A 16,256-nucleotide genomic window follows, 5' to 3' on the forward strand; every position below is an offset into this window, starting at 1 on the left:
GAGAAATTATTAATTCCGACACTGGTGATATCGCGATTAAGGCCGGAATTTATCCTGACGCCCACGCATTCTCGCGGCTAAAAGCGATCGGTAATCTCCAATTTATCGGACACGTGGAGACTCTCTTGTCCTCCGTTTATATCTCCTTCGCGTTTCGATCGTCTCCCCCTTTTTTTTAGATATCCTTTCTTCACAAGTTTCTATTCAAGTTTGGATTGAAATTCCTGCATAGTTTAGATACTCCTAAACGGAGAATATATAAAGTGAAATGCATTTTTAAGATACACATATTTTTAAAAATTTGTAAAATTTTATTATTTATTTAAATTTTTTACGGAAATTTTTTTCAAATTAAAGATGTAAATCATATTTGATATAACCATCAAAATTATTTTATTATCATTATATAACTGTAATATAATTTTACTTAATTTTTTAGTTATTATTTTATGTTTTCGCAAAAGAAATTAAAACTAAGAAGAGCTAATGTGAGATACTACAGTTATTCGTGTATAATATAATATATGTAAAATATATTAGGTGTAGTAAAAAAAAATCCATTATTTTTCCAATAGATCACGCGTAGACGAGATACAGATTACTAAAGCCATCTATTGAAAAAATAATGGATTTCTTTTTACTACACCTAATATAAATTATATAAAATATATAAAATATATAAATATTATTGAAGTTAAGACTCACATTAGAGATGAATCAGTCGATGAGGTGATGCCTTTTGGAGCCAAACACCGTCGAATGTCAATGTGCAATAAGATTTATTTATTCCAATATCTTAGACATATGTTTCAATCCAATTTCGGAACCTTCTCAATGTAACTTGATGAATGAATTCGTTCAAGTTACATTGAAAAGAATCCAAAGCTAGATCGAAACGTGTATGTCTAAGATATCAGAATAAATAAATCGTATGTAAAGTATGTATTAAATTAAAAGTACAGACGTTTCAACTCTTGGTATTGGATCCTCTTCAGTGCATGAATATAATTATTTATATTACAATAATAAATAAAAATTACAAAATACAATAAATAAGTTAACTTAAATACCTAATATTAATCAATGCATGAATATATGATGCATGAATATAAACTTCACAAATTATAGAAAAATGAGTAAAAGCGTTAAGTCGTTAAATCATCATTAAACTGTTGTTAAAATTTAAAATCTTCATATCGTCTGTCATATTTTATCAGATATTCAAACTGTACGAATGTTAGAATTTTACACTAAAATAACGAGTCAAAAATTAAAATTAATAAAGTCATTATTAAATATATAAGTCAAACTTCACTAAAAACTTATATTGAAATCAAGTAACGATGATTTGTTACAATACGATGTGAATATAACGAGATGTTAGAACAATGTGAGATGTCAGTCTTCGCAAAGAGAATATTAACCCTTCATTGACATAACTTCATTGACAAAATAAAAAAAATTGAGTTTCAGAGAGTTGAGAACCACCCACAAAATTATTTTAACTCTCTGAAACTCAATTTTTTTTATTTTGTAGAACAAAATTATAATGTTTATAAAAAAATCTCCCAAATTTTTTAATTCCCAAAATAACCTACATTCAATATGCAATATCCTTTATCCAAAACCAACTTACAAACTAATTTTTTTTTTTCGAAGTATTATATCTGAACAACAATTCTGTAAATTTTTAACTTTTAATATTTAATTTTTTAAAAGTTACAATTTTTCAAAGTTAAGATTTTACTTTTAACTCATTTTTTCTCTATTCATTAAACTCAAGAATTTTTTTCATAAAAACTGTAATAAAATTTCAATCAAAAACAATTTGAATGTATTCTACAGACCTTGAAATTGACTCATAATTTTTTTCATATTGATTGAATTTTTTAAATAACTTCATTCTTATTTAAAAAATCCAATCAATATGAAAAAAATTATGAGTCAATTTCAAGGTCTGTAGAATACATTCAAATTTTTGATTGAAATTTTATTATCACCCAGTGTGTCAAAAAAGTGATCGAAAAAAGAGATGTTCAACGAAGGATTAAAAATGTGAAATGTGGCAAATAAATAAATAAAGTATAAATATAAATAGATACAAAGATAATAAAACATGGAAACATTAATCCTTCGTGACCAAATCGTAATACAAGGGATTCAATAAATCGGTATCATTTTGAAGATTTAGATCGTTTTTTTGTTTTTTAATAAAAATCGCCTCCGAAATTAATTTTTTATTAAAGCATTTTTTCTCAAAGAGCAATACGTTGCTCTAATTAAATTCATGGTTGTGCTCGATTCTATGTTCAGTGATGACAGACTATTGAATAGTATTTCTATTAATATGATTCTTGTGTTCATTTATTTTCGTTTTTAATAAGCGTTTTGTCTGACCAACGTAGAACGCGTCATGATTCTAAACAATTGATCTTATATGTCACATTAAAGGTAGAGCACTTAAGAATTATTGTTTATGGTATGTAGTATGTATTAGGTGTTGGAATTAATTCGTAGCGTTTTTTAATGAAAGAATGTTATTTATTTCACATGAGCATTAAAAAATACATTAATGAAAGTACTTCCCATCACTTGTAAAACGCTACGAATTAATTCCAACACCTAATAGTTTATGGTATGTAGTTTATGGTGTGCCAAGTAAATTCATGTATGCTAAAACTGTATGCTAAAACTTATATTTTCAACTCAATAATTGAGATTTACATGAAATTTCATTGTTGGATTATTTACCCTCTATATTATATGTATATACAATGTGTGTGTTCTTTGAATCTGAAAATGCTTTCCTTATTACATAGCACATAAAATTATAAATAGAATTCTATGAATTCTGATGCGAATTATACATTGCCTGAACGCATCTAAAATGAGCTCTATTATATTACTTACTTCCGGTTATTATTTTTGCTGAAGCAGCATATCTCTGCTAGAATATGCTAGTTTCATCTGAACATTTTTAAGAAAAAGGCAGAAACATGCTTTCACTTTTTCTCTTTGTCACACGGACATTATCACCAATTTCTTCCCCATGTTCTCTTTTCCTGGCGGTCTTTTCAGTTATTTCTGCCTCTCAATCGTATTTACTCAATGGCACGCGCATAAGACAAGTGTGTAGGTGGTTGGAATAAATTATCAGCTTAAGGTTGGAATACCGACTCGAATTTCCGCTCATGTACACGATTGTTCGTTCTTTAGGGATGTGAATTAAAGATATATTTTGGCCAGAAACTCGTCAAACGCAAAAAATCGCTAATTCTTATATTAATTAAAAATTATGATCGAAGAACAATAAATTGAACTAGAAAGAAATTGATAAGATAAAGAAATAATATTATGAATTAGATTGTCAGAAAAAATCAAATTTTTTAGATATAAAACTTTCTAAAACATTCAAATTAATTTTGCGTATTAATAGTTCGCGGAAAAGAAGTTGCAAAGAAAGAATTAGTGGAAAAAATGTTTTCCAAATTTCATAATTTATTATCGGTCAGACACGTTTCGGAGCGAATTATTTAATGGATGACGGATTTATGATCGCGAGTTATCCGCAAAGTCACGTGCTCTCAGCCCTCAGGCGTGACCGGTGAGCCGCGGACTTTTGCATAACTTCGCGGTAGCTTAAGACAATTCGATAAATAATGAATCAGCGACATGTTTATGCGCTCGCGTGTCTGTATTCAATGAATCTTCGAGCGAACACGATCTGCAAAGTACAACCCTACCGCGCCGAAGGGAATTATTCGAGGATTTATTCCGTGCACTCCTCATCCTTCCACCGCTTGACTTCCGCACCTCCGAGATATCAAGTCGATTTGTAACGATAAAATATACACATGCACTAAAATTGAAAACGAAGTTTTTCTAAAATCCCTGAAGATTGAAATGTAATCGAATGATGAATATTCTTTTCGGAATACATCAAACTTTCTTTCATTCGTTTTTTTTTTTACAAAGAAAGACAGGAAGGGAAAGAGAGAAAGAGAGAGAGAGAGAGAGAGTATTATCATTCTTAATCAATTAAATAAGAGTAAAACCGAAGAGGACAATCACTAAAAAAAATAGATGTACACCCGAACTTTTGACTTCAAAAACTTCAAGGATTGTTATGGATTTCATGAACTTCGCTGGATTTTGTCGGACTTCATAAAAGTCTTCAATTTTGAGGAATTCATCAGATTTCTGAGTTATACAACAGAATTCAAGAGTGATTATCCCATCTAATTCATCGGACTTTATTGGATTTCATCGGACTTTATCGGTGTACATCGGACTTTACCGAACTTCATTGGACTTCAAGGAATTAAACGAACTTCTGACGACATGTACACCGAACTTTGCCGAACTACATCAGACTTTACCAAAATTTACCAAACTTTATCAGACTTTGCCAAACTGTATCGGACTTTATCGAACTACATCAGACTTGACCAGACTTCATCGGATTTCGAGGAATTCATTGGACTTCTAACGGGTTGTATACCGGAATTCAAGAGTGATTACCCCATCGAATTTCCCATTAAGAGTGATTCTCTCTTCGGTAAAACCACAAATAGATGACAAGATTCTTACGGAAACTTACGTACCATTCAGATGTAGGTAATATAACGATCAAATGTTAATCACCTAAAGTTAAAAAAGAAATTTCATGTGTTCAACAAGTGACAAATAAAAGATATTTAAAAATATAATATTATTAAAAAAAAAGAATAAACAAATGTACAATCAAATCATCGCTTACATATCGCTGCCCATACGACGTATCTATTCTTTATTCTCGTGAAAAACTACGTAACCGCTTGAGTCGGCGAGTTTCGAAACACGAAGAGCTAGATGCGCTGAGCTGAGAAAACGACGTAGTACCGCAGAATCTTTTGTGTTTGTGTTTAAATTATTGTGCGACGAATTACGACAGAGACGGTCACGACGCGCGTAAAATATTTAGACTTAGTAATCAGACTCCGTCTCTCTCGCGCTTTCGTCCGGCATGGAAATTCAAAATTACGTAATCTAGTACGAGGCGCGAAACAATGAAGACAATAGCAACCCAGGAACGGCAAACAAATCTCTACAAACCGAGGGGACTCGAGCGTACCAAGCTTCATCTGTCCTCGAAATTTTGTCAGTGAAATGAAGGAGATAAGTCAAAATCGGCAGATGCCATAAACAGAACATGTCTAATTAACATCAATTAAACTGAAAAGACAGAGATCAAATTAAAAACTTCGATAAGACATATCGATGCGAAGCTATTAAAGTAAAAAAAAATTATTTGATATCTAGATAGACAAAAAGATATCTTTAAAAAATGTCGATCGTCTATTTTTTTCTAGTGCAACGCTCTCCGTTCAACCCCTATTTTAAAATCCCATGTACAAACATACAGGTATATCAGGTAATTAATATTTAAATTAGGCCAAAGTCATCAGCATCTTATTCATGAACATTGTGATTATTTTACAGGAATGGCCGGTAGCATGGGACAAGCTGCAATGGGTTCCTATTACACCCCCGCCGCGGCTTACGGCTCACTCTCGGCGGCTAGCATGGCTGCAGCCGCAGCAGCGGCTGCACAACAATCGGCTGCATCTGGTCTCATGTCTAGTCTCGGGTCAACTCCTCCGGTAAGTCAATAATTCTTTCGTGTGATCAACGTGTATGCTGCATGTCAATGCTACACTGCCTCTAGGCGTAAAAGAGATGTAGGTCAATTAAAAAGGAATAACAAATGTATATAGACATTATATACTTTTTAAACAAACTATGTAGTTTGAAAGTTGTTTTTACATTATATTTTTGGTGAACAATTTTTATATTAGTTTACATTAGTTTACAAAAGAATGCTTTTTTTAATTCAAAAAGATGTTTCTTATAGAAATTTTAATTTTTAAAATGCTGAGAACAAAATGCTGCAAGATAAATTTCATTGCCACATTAGATATTTCTGAAATAATTAATATACAAAAATGGCTTTTTTGGTATTTTGTTGTTATTTAATATTTGTTTATAAAAAGGGTTAACGTTATCTTAAAATCCTAATTAAAAGTCATGAATGTATAGTTCATCCTTTATAAAATATATCTTTTTAAATTTCATATCTTACTTTTTAATCATATTATTCAAATACAGAATTTTTCTAAGATATTAAATTTTTCTATAAAGTCATTATACTAATAATTTCTAAAATTGTTATGATTATTAATACACAGTATAATTTACCTTTATAGATTTCATTAAATGTATATGTACGTATATGCATATGTATACAGGATCAGAGTCATTGAACCAGCTTTTTACCCTATGAGAAAATTATCGACTGCACGCATGTTGTAATCCAACAGGTATGAAGTCGATAATTTTCTCATAGAATAAAAAATTGATTCAACGATTCTGGTTCACCCTGTATATGTAGGATAAGTTAAGGAAGAAAGCATACTTTTTGTTCATTACTTTTGCGAGATTTATTTTTCATTGTAATACCACTTGAACACGATTAGGCATAGAGAGATCGCGATGCGTGCGTGTGATGATAATCGGGAATGCTCGGACGGGTTCGGAGCCCGGCGAAGGAAGAGTGGGGAAAAGGAAAGCGCGGTAATCGAGAACGAGCAACCAAGCTCTATTATAACCTCAATTAATGAACAAAAGTTTAAGCGAATTGAGGCCTCTGCTCCTCGAGGAGGTTGTTCATTGGGTCAATTGATCCATTATTTCTACATGATACTGTGACTCTGTAGTTGAATTGGAAAACCTAAAAAGGGGAATCAGAAGAAGAAAAATGAACAAGTGAGCGTGTCATGGCGTGTATCACGTGTACGAAATCTTTTTGTTAACCTAAAAGTTAATTTACACTGTGTGTAATAAACGCCTCTCTTTATTCTCTACATCATCGCCGAAGCAGTCTAGAAGCCATTTAGCGAACGCAAGGAGGGCCAACCAAGTCTCAAGCTCTGTATGAAATATTTAGGGCCTTACAAAGTCAAGCGCGTCTTGCGCAACAATCGCAAGAATCGCACATCATCGGCTGCTGATATTATGAAACCGTGGACAAATTGTTTGGAGGATCCAGGAGACGAGGAAGACGACATCTGAGAGTAGATGTCGGTCGAATGGCCGAGTGTAGGATAAGTTAAAATAAGGAAGAGAGCGTATCTTTTATTTGTTTTTTTTTTTTTGCGAAATGTAGGCTTATTTTTCATTGTATCATTTGAACGCGATTACCGCCGCTTCTCTTCTTCCCGCTCTTTCTATATCGGGCTCCGAGTCCGCCCGAGCATTTCCGAATATCCCTACGCGCAGAGACATCGCAATACGTGCGCGTAGGGATATTCGAGAATGCTCGGGCGGACTCGGAGTCCGATATAGAAAGAGCGGGAAGAAGAGAAGCGGCGGTAGTCGAGGACAAGCAGGCGAGCGTGTCATGACGTGTATCGCGTGTACGAAATCTTTTGTTAACCTAAAAATTAATTTATGCTGCATATAGTACACCTCTCTTTATTCTCTACAACACGTCTCGTAAAATTAACCTAACCAAACCTAAAATACATATATCCATATGTATACACACTCACACAGAGTGTGAGATTCTCATTTTAATTGTCCTCGAATATTTAAAAGAAACGCATTTCTAAAGGAAACATGCTGCAGACAAAAGTTGTATGTGTATCCATAGCCACAAATGAAAAATTGTATACGACGTTATCGGAAAATTTGTTACCTTAGAAAAATTCTATATTTAAATCCTTCATGATTAAACATGATTGAAAAATGATAGAATATAATAGAAAACATGATAAAATATTGAGATAAAAAGAAAATGTATTTTATAAAGAATGAACTATATTTCATGACTTTTAATTGGAGTTTCAAGATGTTAATCTTCTTTTTAAAAGAATGCCAAATATCATTTTAAAAATCATCATTCTCTATTATCTTGGATACTTGACGTGCTGAAATTTGTTAGGTTATAGCATTGTTTTAATTTAACATTAAAAAATCTATAAGAAACATCTAGTCCAGTTTAGTCATTTTTTACTGTAAAATGATACACTTTTAGTGTAATCTTTTTTTGTACTGTCTTTTATTAGCCAAAATTTACACGTTCTCCTGATTAAATTTATGATTTTCATTTTGTGCATAGAGATTGTGACAAATGAAGAGATTTTTTTTGTGCAGACTGCACTTTCAGGTATGTTTTTTTTATAGTTTATTTATTTATTATTATTTTTTTGTTATGAATTAAAATTTATAAAATAATAACAAAAATTTTAATGTTTTTATATAAATACTTCAAATGTTCAAAAAGACTTATACAACATTTCATTGTAATTCACTGATTAGTTACAAATATTTAGAACAAATAGGTATTTTATTTATGGACAACTAATTTCTTATTAGTAATTTTCATCACAATGTAACTTTATACAAATCTTGAATACTTAAAATATTTTTAAAAAACTGAAATTTTTGTCATTATATATTTTATAATAATTTCCATACATTTCTATTAGAGCACAGATAAAAAAATATTTATTTTTGTATTTTTATGTGTGAAATTACTTTTGATCTGGATGATAAGCCGTCGCTAAATATTTCATCGAAATATTTCTACATCATCATATATAGGAAATAGGAAATAATTCATAACAGTCAAAGCTGGATCTTAAATAATTTCAAATGAATTTATATATATTGTATAATAATGTACATGTGGCAGACGCCGAGTCGAGCGACATCAAGATTTCAATCTTGATTTACCATCTCGTTTACTTATACATATACTTATGTATAAGTAAACATATACACACACACACACACACACATTCGAATAATCGCAAGTACCTATATACGTATATATTATATTATACATACATATATAATATATACCATATTTGTTATCATTTGAACCGCGCGCCGAATTTCTACATCAAAGACAAATGTATTGTACAGATGTAATTTCGACAGACATTTCAGCAGACATTAACCTGACGTTTTGCCCAATACGACAAAGTCACGACAATCACAAATCCATTTATCTTGAAGACAATTGGCGACTGGACGTATCGAGTTTGCGAGACAGATCGCTGGTCGCGTAAATACAGCAAAAGGATGAGAAAAAGAGAATTGCGCGCGCGCGTACGAAGAGAATTCAAAAAGGAGAAGGAAGGATGAGGGTGGAAACGCGGAAGGTATGTAACGAGAGAGGAGGATGAGTGTAGGTACGTTGCATTCGCTGTCGTAACAAAGGAGCCCCCGGGTGGCTTCGCAAACAGAAACCGGAGACCGTGGTCTGTGTATGAATTTCCGCAGCTGGCTACGGGAGACAAACAGATAGCTAGTTATTTCTGCATTCAACGGCTGAATGGCCGACGCGTCTGGAACGAGGCACCGGCGCGATACAAGCGACCATTATTGGCAAACATCGGCGGCGAGCGGCACGCTCGAAGAATTCCAGCGTTATCTTCGCCCGGCCGAGTTCGAGCTCTTCCTTTCTCTGTGGCGTATTAGCATCGCGAAAATATCTGATCGCAAAATCTTGAGGGAGAAAGAATTATTTTAGTTTTCAAATCAAACGATTAGAAGTCATTGTAAAGAAAAATCTTTCTTATTAATACAATCTATAACATGCTAGAGAAAAAGAAAGAAAGAGAGAAAGAAATATACAAGTTTGCAGATTATCGCCATGTTTTTATCCATTGCTAACGACAACGTTTCGTGAACCTTGCTGTTTACTTTATCAAGAGGAGCACTGATATATTGGAGAAAAGCGTTATCAGAGAAAGGAACAGAATATCATTACGTTGGTTTTTCTGGTTGAACTAGCACACTTTTAGAAATTAAAGTGAGATATTTGTGGTTGATATGATTGATATTAGTCGATTGGTCGATTGGTTGATATTGGTCGATTGGTTGATATAGTCGATTGGTTGATATTGGTCGAAAGACCAAAAAAAAAAATGGAGAAAAGAATTGGAGAAAGAGAGTTCTAGTGCATAAAACAGATCACCTTATTAAACATTTTCGGATAAATCCGCTCAACCTCAATTGCTTATTGTTAGACAGTAATATAAAAGACAGATTTAAGATAATGAAAATTAAAGTATAAGAATTTTTTTAAATTATATTCATGCATAATGTGTATGAATGTGCTCGCATATATACAATATATGAATGTTTATGTGCGTGACTAAGATGCCCAAAAATGAGCTAGAAACACACAAATCAGAATTATATCTTAAAAAGTAAATCCGCACAAGGCTTAAGTTTAAATTCCGTTATAATGTCAGCATAGATAAAAGTGAGATAGGGAAACGGAAAGAGAGAAAAAGAAATTTTTGTGAAGTGGTTAAAACTCTTTCAAGAAAAAACATGCTTGTAGTAATTGCTAAATTAAAAACTCTAAACAAAACCACGGTCATCTTTCTTTAAACTTAAGAGCCAAGATCAAACACAGAGTAGTTGGCTAATTGGCCTAACTATCTTAAGTTCGATTTAATAGAAATCAAATTTTTTTCAAGGTTTATATTAATAGTTTAATCATCTAATAAGAAGAAAAGAGAGTGTTAGTTAAATTATAATATTATAAATACAATCAGTTGAAATCAATTCTTATCGCCGATTATGGTAACTATTATATATATCCAAAAAATAAATTCATTGAAAATTATTTTGCTGATTCAATAAAGTTTAATTATTTTAACAAATCTTTATTTTACCAATGATCTAACAGAATCACGTTTCGAGATTCTCGCGAATGAAGCAAGTTTTCATAAAATGTTGAAGCGGCTGAAATATCGAGGGCTGCGGCACAATAGAGCAATGTGAGGGAGTTGACTTTCTTGCTCTCTGTGCTCGCCCACCGTCCCGAGGCCATTTGGAAAATAAAGTGCGCTCATTCTCCTTGGCTCATGACTTCGACGACACATGGCGCGAAAAGAGAATACCGGTCTTTTGTGACCCAAAACAGAGGCGAATAGTGTACGGTGTCATTGTCCTTTTTAACAGTGACATCGCGTTGGATAATTAAGTCTCTGACAATGACGGCATAGAATGAAAACGGAATGAACTATCACGACTATAACAAAGACGACTATAACAAATGAAAGAAACAAATGACATACATGTAGAACTATAAACATGTAGATATCTAAAATTAGACATAGTTACACACTATACATACTCTATTTACACTCATATATACAGGGTATATCTTAAAAAGCGCCCATTAATCATATAGCGCTATTCCTAATCAAAAACTAAGTCGAAAAGTCCTGAGCCATCTTATGATTTTCGCAATAGTTAACGTGATATTAATTTCTAAAGATTGTTAAATAAGCGGGTGAAATTGATACATAAGACAATTTTAAAATATCTTTCAGTGTTTTTGATGGAATATCTAAAAGATATCTTAAAGTTTTCTCATACGTCGATTTTGTACATTCTGCTCATTAGATAACTAAAAAAAAGTTGCGAAAATCGCAAAATGGTAGAGGAATTTTTACTCAATTTTTTATCAGAAATAACACTATATAATTAGTGAATACTTTTTAAGATACATCCAGTATTATAACAATTTTTTTAAAACTTTTGTATTTATGTATAATTTCTCCATTTCGAATAAATCGGAAAAACTTAAATAAGCCATATTAAAAAATAATTTAGGTAAATAATTATATGTTCATTTTGATCATTTCATCATTTAACTTATCTATAATCATATTGAAAAAAAGTTACTGAATTATTTCAAATGTTTTTATTTCTTTATTCTAAATTAATTCAAGAAATTTCTGGAGCATATAGCCGATTTAAAAAATTCAAAAATTCGCTATTGAATTAACCATTAAAGTTTGATCGAAAATTATGTTTCCGTTTAAGTTACGATCAGCTTTGACTAAAAATTAAAATTTCGGTTAAGTTTCGGTCGAAATTAGAAAGAGAGTTTTGGCAACGTACAGTCGAATTAATAAACATTTACCGATTAATAAACATTTATTACTTAAAGTTTATTTAATATAAAATATTTTCTCTTGATTTTCCATATTTTATTTAAAAAATATTTGTATTTCATATTTTGAAATTGCGTAATTATTGAAATATAATTGTGATCTTGCGGATAGTGTATAACATATCACAGATCGTGATAAAACAATTGTATTATTAGGATGATGATAATATGTCTAACTACTGTTTTAATAATTACATTATATTTATGAAGAAGAAATACATATACATTATATATATGATCTTTATACGTATATGTATATAACTTTTTCAGGATATGAAAGTTTTAGTTTTGGTTTCGACTGAAATTGACACATAATCAAATATTCGTTTTCTATTTTGACTAAAAAAGAATTTAAAAAATTGTTTCAATCGGACTCTATTAATCATCTAATAATCATCTAACGTTCAATTAATAAAATACATGTGTCGATTGTGATAATTGGAATCAAAGTCGCGATCAAGCCGACTTTTTATGCGAATATTTCAACGTCGCGCGATGAGAAGGAATTTTTTAATTTCTGGACGCGATTCGCGGATAGCAGCGAGTGGGGCTTTTGAAGCGAGAGAAGCTGAGCTGTAATCAATTGGTCGTAGCGGGCGGGAGAGACAGTCTTAGCATTACTAAGACTGGATGTAAATCATCTGGACAAAGCCGCTTAACGATCCGACAAAGGATCCCGCCACGGTCCTTCCTTCGTCCACGAATTATAGAATCGGGAATATGCGCGTTGCTTCCCGCCCTCTCCTTTTTCTTCTTTTACTTTTTCTTTTTTTTTTTTTTTTTAAGCACCGGTCTCTCGGGCCGGTCCCAGTTCAACTCGGTTCAACTTGCGGCAGCCTGGTCCAAACGTGCTTGGCCCAACGTGACGAAATTTATGACCATTGGCATCGTTGTCTTCGACGTAGAACAAATCTCCAGCCCAGGTCGCGACGCGGATCCACCGATTTCGCGATTTGTGCGCGCCGACCGAATCGAATGCGTTGAGTATCAAATTTGTCGCTTGCTCTTTTTGTTCGTCGCGATGATGCCGTATATTCAGTGTTCGCTTTTTCGAAAATCAACGTATACCAAAAAATCGACGAATTAATAGCAAACTAATAGCGGAGCACTTTAAATTTGTTTGAGATCTTCGAAAGTTCGCATCTTTTTGGAGAATTTTTCTAAACAGATCGATTTCCATTAATTAGATATATGTTCGGTCCGATTGCCACGGGATGTAAAAATCTAAAAATAATATTTGGATTGTCAGACGTTTCCCTGTTTTTGTTGTAGATACCGGTGGACTCGATGACCATGAAATATTCTATGGAGTCTGACAAATATCGCGCAGCCTATATGCCGCCCAGCACTCTGGCAATGAGCATGTATCCAGATCCTAAGTACTTGGATTCTTCTAATCCCAAAACTTATTTGGACCGTACTTACTTAGATGCGAAGGCATACTTCGAGCAGTCGAAGTTGTACATGGATCAGAAACCCACTATTGCAGAATACAATCGGCCGAACTACGAGCCCAACAAGCTCTACGAAGAATCCAGCCCAAGTAGTGTCATTGGCGGAAATGGACCCGCAAGATCACCGCCCGCAGAATCGCCAGACACAAGCAAGCAACACGAAAGAACAGAACAAGGCTCATCCAGTGCGAGTTCGACATCAACATCATCGGCCGCGAGTCCCGGTGCTTTGCCATATCCGTATCCCGCATCAGTCCAAGCTAGCGGCCTGCTGACTCCGCAGATGGCTCAATATGGTGGATACCAAATGGCACCGGCATCGGGAAATGAATCTTTTCGGCGACCGTTGGTCATCTTGTGACCCGATAGAGCGTAGCTCTGATCTATCTTCGAGGAGCAGTTGCTATGATGGCTACCGCAGACTCGACGGAACGAAATGACGAAAACGTAGACTTTTCCGGATCATCAGTCATGGTTCCGATGATCAGAAAAATGGATGATTCCTAGACATTTTAAAAAAGGATAATTTCTACATGTCTCTCTTGATTGTGGTGATTGTGAATTTAACGAGGCAAAAATATTAATATCATATGTATATATGATCAAATCATCGAGGAAAAAGATTTTTTAAATCAAAAAGTAAAAATTTTCCAACAACTCTATTTCCTCATTAGAAGGAAATGACTACCACGGATTTAACGATGTCTGCTCATGAGTACTAGTCATCAGTTTGGATATCTTGTTAGAATTATATCTCGAGTTTTTTCTTCTTTTTCTTTTATAGAAAAATTCTTGAAGAATCTGAAACGAGTCGAACAAAGACTTCATGAATCAATTAAACGAAATTTGAAAAAACAAAAAGAAGAAATCGCCGGTACTTTCTAAAACAGATCTAACAATTACAATATTATTGAAAAAAATTATTATAGAAGACATTCTTAATCCAACATCTGCCGTTCAAGACGATCGATCTGAAAGATTTTTATCGACTAAGAAAGATTAAGCATTTTCCTGACGGCAAGATATAATCAGTGTCACTCTAACAGCAGAATTAAACTGGCCAATGGACTACTTCAAAAAATGGAGATCGATAAAATGATAATCGTTATAGATGACAACGAAGACCGGAAGGACTTTCGCTGTGTGGTCGATTGACTAGTCTTGACTGAGACATATTAAGAACTGAGAACGTGTACATAGCTCCTGTGTAAATAGTGTAGTAAAAACTTGGCTTCTTCCGGGTTTCCGCGCGTGAATTCGCTTTCTTATGGTCGCTTTCGTCAGGAGCCTCGTAATCCTTGAAGAGAAAGCAGTACAAATGGAATCATGTGCGTGGTGTCCAAGAGATCTCATGTGAGTGAATGTTCGATTACGTGGGAAGAATTACGTGAAATGTAAGAATAATAATCTTTTTACTTTTTCGTTTTTTTCTTTTTTTTTCTTTAATATTAAGCGGTTTCGATATTTGTTAATATGAAATTTTATTTAACTTTTATTGCGCTAAGATAAATATATTGTTATTTTTGTAAAAGTTAACATTTACATTTTTGTAAAGGTTAGTAGCTGAATGTTATTACGATATTTATCGTCGTTAATTATAATCTGCTATTAATTTAGTATGATTTTTCTGTTTGAGCTCAATCAATCGATTTAATGTCAAAATCAAAGCAATCTCGCAAAAAAAAGAAATATTTATTATTTAATTTTTTAAATGAATATATATATTGAAATTTTGAAGTCCGTCATCTCGAAAAAAAGCATTTTCGCCTAACATTTACAGTTATTATTATGTAAATATCATCACAAGCTTCAATGATCTAAGTGATTAGACGCATGCGCTATTTAAGGAGATTCAGATCATGCCGTTATGGAGGTTAAATTATGATTGCAGGCATAATTTAAAATGATATATATCTATGTATTTTTCACAAATTGATTATTATTCTTTTATGATGATTATTACCAGTAGATTATTAATTTAATTTGTGATATTACATAATTCCAGCTTCATTCATAGCTTCAGAACATTAAGACTGTTTTTCAATACTGATCAATAATCAGTGCGCAGTTTGCTTGAACTGGAAATTGTAAGATTCATACAAAAATATTTTTAATCCTAATCGGTATTGGCTTCAAAATTTCTTTAAACTAATATCCAGTGTATTTTAGGTTAATATACCTTTACTTAAAGTTATACGTAATTGAACAATTTTTTTTTTGAAAGTCCGAAAAATAGAGTTGTGTAACTTAAAATTTTGTAAGATTCTAAAAAATATTTGTCATAAACATTTTTTTACAATGTAATTGAAGCATTCAGATCCACTGGATCTATGAATACCGATTAGGATTAAGGGGATCCTAAAGTAAAGCTCAAACTGCGATGGGATTGATTCAATAGGACTAACATCTATAGGTACAATTTACACGTCATCGACATCACTACATGCTATTATATCAATATCGCACGCACACATATACCTAAATTTTCGTAAAAAGTTTTTGTATCGAATTAGGAGAAATTAGGAATTATGTAAGTTGAATTTCACGTTGTTTCGTATAGCCTAGTAGTCTGAAACCTCCAATTTTTTTCGTAAGTATAGATTCAAAACTTTTATATCAAGCATCACAACTTGACAGCTACAGATGTCATATTGAACTAATTATAAGTAATGGTAAAGAATAATTTAATTTCAAAAATTTTTTCGTTATTGGTATAAAAATCTACGCACCAAATTAGTATTAGTGCGTATACTTTAATAAAAATTTCCAAGTCTGTAAAA

General features: G+C 32.6%; 1 protein-coding gene across 1 annotated transcript in view; it reads left to right on the forward strand.

Moving 5' to 3' along the window:
• LOC105152063 (uncharacterized) overlaps positions 1 to 15,165 on the forward strand; it is a 43,915-nt gene extending 28,750 nt beyond the window's left edge. The window contains exons 4-5 of the mRNA XM_087414922.1: positions 5,482 to 5,642; positions 13,295 to 15,165. Of these exons, the coding sequence (XP_087271048.1) occupies positions 5,482 to 5,642; positions 13,295 to 13,837 (704 nt within the window). The 3' untranslated portion in view covers positions 13,838 to 15,165. The remainder of the gene's footprint in view (positions 1 to 5,481; positions 5,643 to 13,294) is intronic.
• The last annotated feature ends 1,091 nt before the right edge of the window (positions 15,166 to 16,256 follow it).

This window comes from Acromyrmex echinatior, chromosome 17 (assembly GCF_024713525.1).
Source record: "Acromyrmex echinatior isolate Ae372 chromosome 17, ASM2471352v2, whole genome shotgun sequence".
Lineage (NCBI taxonomy): Eukaryota > Metazoa > Arthropoda > Insecta > Hymenoptera > Formicidae > Acromyrmex > Acromyrmex echinatior.